The 13,276-nt window shown below is 34.3% G+C and overlaps 2 protein-coding genes across 2 annotated transcripts; both read right to left on the minus strand.

The window, feature by feature from the left end:
* Nucleotides 1-5,738: 5,738 nt before the first annotated feature.
* Nucleotides 5,739-7,405, minus strand: LOC110409392 (anthocyanidin 3-O-glucosyltransferase 6-like). The gene has a single exon (XM_021418720.2). It carries the CDS (start codon nucleotides 7,296-7,298, stop codon nucleotides 5,847-5,849), a length of 1,452 nt encoding a protein of 483 aa, XP_021274395.1. The 5' UTR covers nucleotides 7,299-7,405; the 3' UTR covers nucleotides 5,739-5,846.
* A 303-nt stretch (nucleotides 7,406-7,708) lies between these two features.
* On the minus strand, nucleotides 7,709-12,818 carry LOC110409391 (Tetratricopeptide repeat (TPR)-like superfamily protein). Its single transcript, XM_021418717.1, has 3 exons — nucleotides 9,817-12,818; nucleotides 9,106-9,239; nucleotides 7,709-8,163 (listed from the first exon to the last, which is right to left on the minus strand). The coding sequence occupies exon 1, from the start codon at nucleotides 12,779-12,781 to the stop codon at nucleotides 10,307-10,309; it is 2,475 nt and encodes an 824-aa protein (XP_021274392.1). The 5' UTR covers nucleotides 12,782-12,818; the 3' UTR covers nucleotides 7,709-8,163; nucleotides 9,106-9,239; nucleotides 9,817-10,306.
* Nucleotides 12,819-13,276: the final 458 nt, after the last annotated feature.

A 13,276-nucleotide genomic window follows, 5' to 3' on the forward strand; every position in this document is an offset into this window, starting at 1 on the left:
AATTATTGTTTGAATCTGGTGAATCGTAACTCTGAAATCTCAAAACCCAAAAAACTCAAAAATTAAAAAAAAAAACTCTTTACTAATTTTATGGTTTCCTCTTCCTTCTTTTGTGTTGATTCTTGATTAATGAACGGGTATTTATACTCGTTTTAGTGTTGATATTGATTAAGATTTTCTTCCTCTTTTTAAAATTTGAATTTCAAAAATTACTCCATTTGATTGTTCACTCAAATCTTTGCTTATCATTTTCTCTTTTTATTTTTCAAATTTTTATTATTTATATTTATATTTTTTATTTTTTTAGTTTTTATTTTATTTATTTTTATTATTGAGACAAAATCGAACAAATGAGGCATCTACAACCACGTCACAATTTAATATCATGTGACATTATCATATAAGTAAATTTGTCACGTCATCACCTCTAATGATAAAATTGACCGACGTTAGTAGAGGGATTAAATTATTTTAATTCTTAAAATTGAGAGGTAAATTTTGAATACAAAGACTAAATGGATGAAAATACATAAATAATGAATTATTCAGATACTTTAACCATATATCATGATATGAATTTATTATATAATTTTACCTAGATATCAAAATGTATGATTTTGCTCAAACCACAAGCTGCATCTAGACCTGTCAAAATGAGCTTGGCTCATCGGATCAGTCTATTTTTTTTAAAATATGGGACGAGCCAGGTTTAAAAATTTAAATTCATATTAAAACCGGACCTAAACGGGCTAGCTGGGCTAAAAATTTAAGCCCTTATTATTGAAGGGATCTTCAACGCGGCATCAGCTGGGATCTTAATATATATGGCGCTGGTCGATCTGCTTGCTGCTGATTTCATGAACCCAAAATTGCAAAACAATGGAATGCTTCAAGTAGGAGTCAGTGTTGCTCTTCTTCTTGGGCTGGTCTTATGTCTCTCCTGAATGTAAGGGCTTAAAGCTGTTTATTTGTATATTATTAAGATTAATTTTTAAATGATTTTAAAAATTTATTTGTATAATTTTTATATGAATTTTTTTCATCTAAGTTGTTTTATTTTGTTTACAACTCTTCGTCGTAAAGTCAAAACCCTGACTCCGCCACCACTGATGACAATTGAAGCCACAAAATTTGACATACATTACTGAAGTAGCTGTGCAGGTGGAAGAAGACGACGAGTACAAAAGTGTAGGACGTGAGCAATTGGTAGAAAATTATCATACTTTCAATCTTATCTCTACGTTCATCCTACTCGTCCATGGTATCAAAAGTTGGTCGTCGGGTTAATGAGGAGTGAAAAAAAGAAGGGTTCCAATCACCACAGTAAGTCCTGCGCTTTGTAGTTTGTCTTCAGATGGTTTTCGATCCTTCTAAGTCTTGACTTGAAGGTGGAAGTATTGGAAGATGCCAAGAAAGCTTGAGTTATGAATAGGTGGAAAAGAAATTAAATATACTATATTTATCCTTTTTAATATATGTTGCGTTAGTGGTTCCAAAATATAATAGCTTAATTATTAGGTGGCATACATGAATGAAAATGCAATGGAATCATTTGTTCTCTTACTGGTTAACAGGGGATGGAAGTGAACCCAGTTGCTTTGTCATCCAACAATTAAGTATAAAAGACATTTCGCTTATTGGTGCCCCACTAAATCTTTAGAATATGAATTTGAGATTAAGGTCAAAATATTAAAATCGATGCAACATTCTTCTTAAAAAAAAGAAAAAAAAAACTATACAATAAGTAAAGAGTTTCAGTTACTTGACTAGTTACTTAAATTTGGCTTGTCCACTCTCAACTTCAAGTTTAAATATTTAACTAGATTTTTTTATGAAAAAAATACGTAATTTTATTACTTTTAGTTCTAATCCAAATAATGGTGAACTTTATAAAGTACATACAGTAAAAGACAAAAAAAAAAAAACCCAATTCCGTCCAATTTTGAGATAATTGGGACACGATGGAATCTTGAAAAAAGCTCAGCCCAAGCTCGCAATTGAAGAACCAGCCGAGAGAATCAATTGCATCCCTCCAGCTCTTGTCAAGACATCTAATTCAATACGGATGTCCGAAAACAAGTTAATCTTGTGAGGACGATGAAGCAAACTAAACACCCCCTAACCGCATATGCCTTTATTCACCAAAGCAAACTAAACACTGCCTAACTGCTCACATGCTAAATCCAATGCCACCTCCCTCACTTCTATCTTATCATTCCTTTCACGCCAAACGTGTGTGATTTTCCAAGCAGTTGAGCTTAGTGGAATTTTTGTTCAATATATTTACGAAGAACGTTCCTCGATGGCCAGAAGATAAAAAAGAATCTCACTCTGAAGCATCATAAAAGCAGTCATCTCTCTTGGGTTTCCTTGCAAAATTCCTAACCTTTCTAGCCACCCTAATCTGCATGATATTACTCATGACACATTAAACACACATTGTAGACAGAACCTCCCCAAATCTCATGAGCCACCCTATTCCCCACTCCCCTCTTCCCTTTTAAATCCCTCTCTAGAAATAAAATCGACCACCCCTCAACAGTAGTTCGTTCCTAAATGCTGATCGAGGCTAGAGCAAAAATACATACACGAACCTAATCCCCTCACAGTAATCTGTCTAATTAAATCCTATCCCCTCTCCAAACTTTCTTTTCAGCCCAATTTCCATCCTGAAAAAGAGAAAGAAAAGGAAAACCATTAATGACCCAAAGCTAGACCAAATCATATCCCTCGATTCTTCAAGTTTCATTTCAATTTGCATTTTATTATTATTTTTCCTTTTTTTCTTTTTTTTTCATCTCACTTTTTTTTCTTTTTTCATACCTCATAAAAACTGGGAATAGAAGTATAATGCAAACAGCTATTAGCTAGCCGAAAACGTCAACTTGCCAAAATATGTTTTTTATAAATCTTGGTAAGATAATTTATTGCATATTGCATTCTTCTTTTCCTATGGCAAATTTGTATCCCTAATAAATTTGACCATGATCATGCTCATTTGGCTAGACATGTCACCAACACCTAGAAAAATTGTAGCATAGAAATTTATTTAGAGCCTAATACTACCCTACAACTTTGGACCCATGAAATTTTCAGCAGATCAACTAAAGCATCAAAAGCTCAGCAGATGAGGCATTCAGCAATTCTACTATGATCAAGGCGGTTGGACTCCTTGTAGGTCTTGGACAGCAATTCCACGTACAATTCCAAATGAAATGCTCCAGATAAGCAAACCTAGCCCTTGAGATTCCTTTACTTTCTTTTCATCCTACGGGTGTGTGAACCTGAAGCTCAAATACAAGATGGCTGCTATAGCTTCGATTCTTGTTATTGTAACTGTAGGAGTTTGCTCCACTGCTTGGAAAAAATATCTCTTCCCTCACCATAAGGTGTTTTACATCCTAAAAATTATTTAAATATCAAATATCTAAATAGTCCACATGATAAATATAAGGATCTATATATGTATCACCTTAAATACATTTCAAAAATATAAAAAATTCAGTTAATGTTTTTTATAATTAATTTAGCTTGAGGGCAAGTAACATATAAGAATTCATCAAATTAAAAGATCTTTTAGTCTTTCAATGGATGATCACATGAATTTTTAATAATTTTTCGTATCATTATTGATTTTAAATGATCTAAACGATAATGTCAAATATTAAAATCATTACTAAGCTTTTAGTTTATTATACTATGAGTTTCAATAATTTTTATATTTTGTAATATAATCTAGATTCAAATAGCAGGTAATTTTTTTAACACACTTCTTACTCGAAATAATAGATGTTTCAATAATTCTTATATTTTGTAATACAATCTAGATTCAAATAGCAGGTAATTTTTTTAACACACTTCTTACTCGAAATAATAGATGTAATATAAAGATATTAAGTATATCTTTCATTCATTATCTCAATGTGATATCTATTTAGATAAATATCTTTAGAACTTAATAAATTTTTTTAAAATTTGTTCATAAAATATTGACTCTTCCAGAGCCTCAATTAATCTTGTACTACTAAATATTGTATTGACATCAACTTCTTTTATCTTTAAATATAATATGTGTTGAAACACTGTTGACATATATATGCATTATTTATCTTCGATTGAACCAGATAGATATTCATATTTTAAAATAAAATATATATATAGTAAAAAACTTGCAAGTTAATTATAAATATAAATTTATTATTAATATGCATAATACGAACGTATCATTTGAACGTAACAAAAACATATAAACATCTTCATAATAAAGTTATACTAAAACATATTAACAAACTATTAAGAAATTTTATTTTTGGATATTTACATCATCAATCAGATGATCAATTCCTCTTTCATGGTGAATAAAAAAATTAACAACATCTCAATGTGTTATATCAATTTAGCCATTGTTAAAATCATCTTGAACAAACTTTATTTCAATACATATTTTTTCTTCTTAACTTTCAATGATATTTGATAAAGTTCAATAAGATGTTTCAGCGTAAAACAAGTATGTAACTAATGGCCTTTCATACTATATCGATGATAGACATTTTTTATATTCTTTTTATTTTATCTATTTTTATCTTTTTCTTGTTTCTCTTCAGTATTCATCCACTTCGGTTGGTTAATTGTACTCATCCACTTTTTGTGATTAAATGTATTCTTCTACTTTTTGTGGTTAAATGTATTACTACTGTTAGATTAATGATTACTGTAATGCTACAATTACAATTATTATGTCGACATTTCTTACGTCCATAATGATGATTTTTCATTAATCGTTCATTATTTTTTTCAAGTATAAAAACATGAAATCCAAAACAAAATGTACTTTCAGATTACCTAAAGTATATTATTTTTCACTTGTTATAAAATAAATATCATACAAAGTCAATTTCATATATTCAATTCCAAATGTCTTATATAAAATCTCATAGTATCAAAGATAAATTTACATATACAAATATAATTATATTTGAAATTTAAAACAAAAAAATCATACATTGAGCAAATTATATTCTAATATCTAAATAAAGAGATAATATATACTTATTTATATATTTACATGCTTAATCCAATTTAATAAATTAAGAGACCAAATATTATATATACTACTTGATTACAAATTCGCATTCCGATTTAATTAAATAAGAGACAAAATATAATATATATTATACGATAATAAATTCACATTAAAATTAATTTTTAGAGATGAAAACACTAAAAAGATATTAAATCACTGACAAAATATAATATATACTATACGATAATAAATTCACATTAAAGTTAATTTTTAGGGATGAAAACACTAAAAGATATTAAATCACTTTCCTAATTCAATTAAACTAAAAATCAAAAACCAACAATTGAAATCTTTTTAAAACTTTTAAAGCTTAAAGAAATTGCTTTTAATGCTTAGAGAAATTGAACTTTGACTTTGTGATGATGATAATGAAAATTAAGTGATATCAAAACTTAAAACAGTAAAAAATCGTGTGGATAAAAATATTAATAAAGTAAAAAGATCTTATTTTAATGTGTATTTACAAATAAAGTGAGGGTTTATTTATAAGCTAATAACTTTATCTAGATAGATTTATAAAATAAAAAATAACTAAAGGATTTGATTTAGATGAATTAAATCGTAATATTAATATAATTTAATTTACATTTAAATCTAAATATACATAAATATAAGAGTTCAAATTAAATTAAACTTTTATGTCTGACATGCTAAACTATTTGACATGTGTTAATGGTCTGATATGATCTAAAATATTGAATCATGATATTATAAACATTCACACATACATTCATAACTGTATTAATTTTTATATTTTAAAACATTATGGCATATTATCAATTACATCGTTGATGAAACGACATAACATGGAGTGCGAAGATCCACCATCCATCAAAGCCTTCCTACTGTGTTCGCTCATTTCCTTTGCTCTGTTCCTAACATCGCTATCGTGCTCCATCAAACACCTGATTCCTCTCTCTATATTCTCAGCACTCACAATTTCCATGACCTCATCGATGAACCAAAAATCTTGCCTGTAATCCATTTTAATCTCCACCCCTAATCCCAGCTCCATCACCATTTGAAACGCATTCTGCTGTTGCTCTGCGTAAAGAGGCCACGTGGCCATTGGCACTCCGAACCATATACTCTCCAGCGTAGAATTCCACCCGCAGTGGGACACGAACCCTCCAATCGCTGGGTGGTCCAAGATGGACACTTGTGGGGCCCATCCAATTATCTTACCAATCGTGGCCGTCCGTTCTAAGAACCCTTCGGGCAACACCTCTGCCACGTTCTCGTAATCAGTTGGGCATAACATCATATCTTCGACTGGGGGTTGGCGTAGGGACCACAAAAATCGGTGTCCACTCTGCTCCAGTGCGCTGGCAATCTCTTTCACCTGATCCCCACCAAAGCTCCCTCTGCTCCCGAAGCAGAGAAACACGACCGATGAAAGAGGTTGTTCATCAAGCCATTTCATGATGTCAGAATTCTTATGGACCCCACTTGCACTCTTGAGATTCAATATTGGTCCCACAGGGTAAACCGCGGGGTAGTTACCATCAGAAAGGGAGTCGACGGCATAGTATTCAAGCTCTGAAAATGTATTTACCATGATACCCTTGACTCTCCTAAGCTCCCTTGACATATCGTGGAACATAGTTACAGTTTCGGGCTTGAGCATGACGGTGGGAAAGAATTTTGCAGAAACTGGGTTAACATAGGAGGGTATGGTGAACTCAGCGTCCGAGCCTTTTAACATGGTGATGTCAACGTTTTGCTCATCATGAAGAGCTTGCATGTAAAATTGGAAGCCAAGGAAAGCTGCACTCGACGTGTAAAAAACATAGCTAGGAACACCAAATTCGTTAGCCAAATCTACCAAAGCAGTAAAAAACATGTCGAGAACCAACCCAGCGAGTCGAGGTGAGTCGGGCACGCAGCTGGAGTAGTGAACTATCTTGGCGACGGCCTCTTTTATGTGGGGCCTCTGGCTTTGTATTACAGTAGTCATGAACTTGTTGGGACGAATACCTTGTAGGGTTTCATCTTGAGGGAGGTTGATAAATTTGATGCGAGTGGAGATGGTATCGGTATCGGCAATGAGAGAGTCGACGTAGGCGGTTAAATTTGGGTCGTAAGGTGGCTTGATGATGAGGACGGTGATGGAGAGGTTGGAATTGAGATCCACCAAAAGCTTAGCCACTGCCACTGTCGATACCAAATGGCCCATTCCAGGCATTGGGACGAATACCAGCTCTGCCTTCTTCATCGTTTGCACAGAAAGTGATGTAACAGCGACGATGAGATAAATATGGTCCTCTTGGTTTTTGGTTGATGTAGTTTTGAAGGCAATAAATATAAGTGTTAAGAGTGTGATGTCATTTCTTTGCTGGGTTTTTTGGACGTCTGATTGTACGTTATCCGTCCATTCTTGTGGTTTTGAAAAGCCTTGGAAGTTGCAAGTGTGAGATTTTTCTAGACCTTATCGACAAATAAAAAAGAATCTTTTTTAGTGAAGATCTGGTGGCTAAAACCAACGCATTCAGTTAGAAGTCATAACTAGATAAAAAAAAAAAAAAGAAAGATCTGAAGTGCTTCTCAATATGATAACTAAGGTGCGTCAAAGCTTAGTCAGTTGAGAAACATGATTAAAAGAAATGCTAGAAGTCATTGCCCAGTTATTCTGAGCCCAAGAGCATTGCAAGAATTTTATTCAGTTGAGGAAAAGGCATCCTGAAATAGAATTAAAGAACACGTTGAGGGAAATTGAGCTTCGCTATGAAATATCTACAACATGCTAGCCAGTCTATCACTTCACTTTCCAAGTGCAACTTAGGGCAACATATGCCAGATGTTGCACGTTTGAAACTCACCATCAACATTGCTCCAAAAAATAGATTACTTTTGGATTCTTAGCTCACTACAAAGAGAAGTTACACATACCCACTCAATGACACATTCCCAAAACTGGCACAGATTATAATTGCTGAAGGCTCTAAACAAAAATGGTTCCCATGGCAGGCAAAGCTTCCAAAAAGAGTCTTCGCGACTGTGCATTGTCTAAATGGGAGATTGGAGATTTCCATGCCGTCTTCAAGTTTGCACTTTCTATTATTATGGCAAACTGTTTATTACTACAAAGAATTAAAGTGGGATAGGTCATATACTGTGCTGCAACTCTATATATAAACAATCATGTGTAAGTATTTAGATGATAACAATGAAATCAGACTCTTTTAAAAAATTGTAAAACGAAATCCCATGTTTTCAATGACGTCAAGTTGAAATTACAAAATTTAAACTTAAGCTTTGATTGCAAAAGTAAAACTTGTTATGGCACAATAGTATAGCTGTAGTCATTGAAGAAGGTGGCCTTTGGGCAACTAACTAGATGCATGCGGTACTCCTGCATTTTGAACAAATTTGTATAGAGAAAATGCTTTCAAATAAGAAACACTTGTTCACCCAATGAAAACTGGAAAGACAAAGAAATAGAACACGCCTTTCCTGCGCATTGCTTTCCCCAACAAATCATGATTTGTACTCTGACTGTAATAACAATAAAAAGACATGCTCTTTGATCTAGTGTTTAAACGTTTTAGCTATGTATATTAGTTCAAAATACTCCATTCATACTAAATAACATGATAAAAAGAAGGCTACAAAAGGAAAGAAGGAAAATGGCAATGTCTTTTCGGTTTAGACCAGCTCATTTTGTGCAATGATGTACTATCTATATGAGAGAACCTGCACAGCAATTATCTATCTTTCTCAAGTGTTACAAATGTGCTTTAGAGGTCATCATATAGTTTCACCAACATCCAGCCTAAGCAATTGCACAAAATAAAAGAATTAATGAATTCCTGAACATACACACACACACACATACACAGCCAAAATGCTATAGCTTATTTATTGAAATTAACCCACTATGCCAAATTATGATCAATGGAAAATTCAAAATTTTACTTTTTGTAATAAAAAAAGGAAAAATCACTGAAAGCAATTTACCATACGCTGAAAATGAAGAATACATATTCCATGTACAGGTATTAATGAGTAAAACATTTAGTTACCTCTTGGATCAGCATAACCATCTCAACACATCTCTTTATTGGAAGCTTTTCCCTCTTCTATTTCAATAGAAAACAAAGAAAGGGCAGCTGATGTTCTCAGTTAAATCTTGGAATTAAAGCTTAGAACTTGCTACCTGCAAATGTGGAAAACAGGATCATGACAACAGCGTGGAAGCAATAAATACTAGAATTAAAAGGTGAGGTTTCATTGACAAGGTACTGTATGAGGTGCTGCCTATGAAAGTTTGCTATATCTCTCTGGGAAGTCGATGGTTATGCAAAAGGGCAATAACATACAGCTACGAATTTTACAGGCTGGATAAATTACTTAAACACTAACCTTGCGGATGTTGTAAATTCAGCATTAAAATTTTTAACTTCGACCCACATCTATTTCACCAGACAACAAGTAGATCCAAGACCTCTGAACACTAATGCTTTTTCCTATCCTAAAACCTGACGTTTACTTAGCTTAATCCACTATGACACAGTGTAGACAGGTTTCATACATTGTACATGAAAGGATAAAATGAAACTTATTTATTAAATGCCTTATCCAACCTGCATATCAGGCTGTTCCTATGATGGGAACACACAACCTACAAAAGAACCATGGTGTTTCTATATCACCCTATACTTTATTTAATAATCACACCAACGTTGTCGATTCCTTCCGTAAGAGAAATCCCTTGTTTTCAGTCATATGCGTACCTTGTTAACAATTTTCTTGCCTCATCCCTTGAGCTCTCCTAAGGTGTCTTAAGGAGAGAGATGCTTGTTACAAAATTGAACAACAAAGATGAGCCCAATTTCATTATTTGACCAGCTTGAAATCTAACCAGCCCAGTCTTCAAGGCTAGAGTAAAACACAAAACACCATGTCAAGGGATTCTGCCACCAGAGACTGACAACCTGCTCAAATAAGCACTAATTTGCTCCAGAAATTTTAGCCAGTCCCATTTATCAATAAAGCTCCAAAATTTCAAATTGGAGAAACAGTCCCAAAATACGTAACATATCCTTAAAACAAACCCAAATAAAGTAGACATACACCAGCCGATCCACTTGCCTGTATCTAGAGCCAAAAGATGTTTATCTCCCCTTTGTAGTCCTAAGGTGCCATCATAATCCACAAGTTATGTTCCTCTTCACTCATCAAATTCAGAAATCCCAAGGAGACAGGAATTCTTCTAAGTATTTATTAATAATCAGCATCTTTCATCTTCTTGAACAGTCCTAACAATTTATATATCTCATCAGATTGGGGGTGCTCTTGGTCCTTAGAAGCAAAGTAGTTCACACAACCTGCAACGTCAATCCAACTACATCCAACATCCTTTCTAATACCCTTTTCCTTCATTTCTCTCCTCACTCTGTCAACATTGTCCCAGTTTCCTTCCTCTGCATATAAATTTGAGAGCAAAACATGATAGCCTGTCATGCTATTTCTTATATCCATTTGAAGCAACTTCTTGGCCACAACTTCACCCAAGTCAAATTTTTGGTGAAGTTTGCAAGATGCAAGAAGTGATCCCCAAATCTCCACAGAATTACCTTCTTCACCTAATTGTTCAACAAACTCATAGGCTTCAACCACCCTTCCAACCTTCCCTAGCATGTCAGTGACACAACAGTAATGCTCAGTTGAGGGATGGATCTTAAACTCTTTCTCCATTGACCTAAATATTTGAAGGCCCTCATCAACCAATCCAGCGTAACCACAAGCTGATAAGACTGCGACAAAGGTAATGGCATCAGGCTGAATGTTAGATGCCTGCATTGAGCGAAACAACGAGAGAGCCCTCTCACCCATTCCATGTTGACCATAACCCAATATCATTGTAGTGTACGTGACAGCATTTTTCTCATGGATATCAAAAAACATGTTTTCAGCTAGCTTGATGGCACCAGATTTGGAATACATGTCAACTAAAGCAGAGCCCACAAAGACATTTTGGTCCAACAAATTACGAACAGAAAATCCATGAAGTTGCTTACCTAAATCTGCATTTCCCATTAGACTACAAGCTGGGAGAACTGATGCCAATGTAACAGCGTTAGGCATCACATTTTGCTGGAGCAATTGTTTAAAGACAACAATAGCCTCTTCAACCAGCCCATTCTGTGCAAGACCAGCAATCATAGCATTCCACGTGGCTTGATCCCTATTGCAGGAATTGCTGTTTTCAAAATGTAGTTGTGAATTCCTAATCAAACCAGACTTAGCATACATGTCTATAATATAACTATCCATCCCCTCAAACTGAATGCCATGCCTAAGAAGATAAGCATGGGTCTGTTTTCCAATGTTCCAGTTTCTAAGATTTGATGCTGCTGAAAGCAGAGCAGTTACAGTCACAGAATCAACCAAAAAACCTTGCTTCTGCATCTCATATACAAGTAACAACCCTTCATCATTAAACCCATTCTGTACAAAAGCAGAAACCATAGTATTCCAAGAGATGACATCTCTTTCAGGCATCTTATCAAAAACTTCGAATGATGTGTGGATTGAGTTGCACCTGGAATACATGACAAGTATTGCATTGGCTACAATAACTGGCAATTTGCTTAAATTCTTAATTATATAGGCATGTAGCTGCTGTGCCAAGTCCAACCATTGCAACTGTGAAACTGCACTTAAAGCTGAGAGAAAAGTGACATCATCGAAAACAGTTTCTGACTCCATAGCTTGAAGAAAAAGCTTAATTCCTTCAACTGGACAATTATTTTGAAGATACCCTCCAATCATAGTGTTCCAAATCTCGATATTTCTCTGTGAGCAATTGTCAAAGATCTTCCTAGCAAAATCAAGGCAACCAAGCTCTGCAAACATGAAAATCGCAGAACTAGCAACATACAAGTCATCAACACACTCACTTCCCAACTTGAGAAGCATACCGTAAAGAACTTCAGCATTATTATAGTCCTCTAAACCGGAAAAAGCGGGGAAAACATTAACAAAACTAACTGCACTAAGTCTTATCCCCATTTTCATCATTTTCTTAAACAGTATAACTGCTTCCAAAAATCTCTCCGTTTTTGTATACCACAAAATCATAGTATTCCAAGCAACAACATCTCGCTTACGCATCATATTAAATATTGCACATACCAAATCATGTTTCGAATAGTCAAAGCCCTTAATATAACCACCCATTTCCTTATTATCCGAAGAACTCAAACAAGTAGCATAAAAATTCAACAAAGCATTATACACAATCCTACTGGGGTTTGTTAAACCCCGAATAAAATGGCAATGAACAGCTTTACCTATGCGTAAATTGTGCAATAGAGTGCAAGCTTTGAGGACAGAGGAGTAAGTATAAGAGTCACATTTGGTGTGAGGGGAGGAATTCTTCATGTGGGAATAGAGAAAAAGGGCTTCTTGGGGCATGTTGTTGCAAATAAAACCAATGATGATGGTGTTCCAAAGAACTGTTTTTGGTTCGGCAATTGAGTCGAAAATTTGGCGGGCGAGATGGGGTTGGCCTTGTTGGCATATTTGGCTGAGGCGGGAACGGATGGAGGGAGTTCTGAGAGTTGGATTAGGGGGTGGAGAGGAGATGATGGCTTGTGAAGAATACGAAAGGGGATCAAAAGGGTTATTGTTGGTGGTGGCGGCAATGGCTCTTGAAGGTGGGGAGAGTGGGAGATGGAGAGCAGAAGAGGCCATGGGGTGATAAAGATAATTTCTTGGTTGTGTGCCTCTCTGTTCCTGAACGTATATATGCTTTGATACACTGTTTAGCTGTTTAGTTGGTTGGTGGTTAAAAGGCCGTTGGGTCAATCTATCCTGTTGTCCGACTTTATTAAAAATAAATGTTACCATTTTTTTAAAAAAAAAATATGTAATTTATTAGTAATTGTCATTGTCAAAATAAACTATAGGCTTTTACCAATAAAAAATAAAAATAATACATAAAAATTAAAACCTCAAGAGGTATGGACCCAATTTAGAGACATTGCATACAAACTTAATCTATGAATCCAACTTCTCCTTAAGCCCATCTAATTAGGTAAGGAAAAATTCATACTCGTACTCAATAGAAACTCTTAACTCACTCATTGTCTAGATATATTCAGTCTTCAATTAAGTCTTTCTTAACTCACTAATTGTCTAAATATATTCAATCAATTAAGTCTTTCTTAACTTTTATCTCAATAGTAG

Source organism: Theobroma umbraticum, unplaced genomic scaffold, assembly GCF_002168275.2.
Source record: "Theobroma umbraticum cultivar Fairchild unplaced genomic scaffold, ASM216827v3 scaffold_44.0, whole genome shotgun sequence".
NCBI lineage: Eukaryota > Viridiplantae > Streptophyta > Magnoliopsida > Malvales > Malvaceae > Theobroma > Theobroma umbraticum.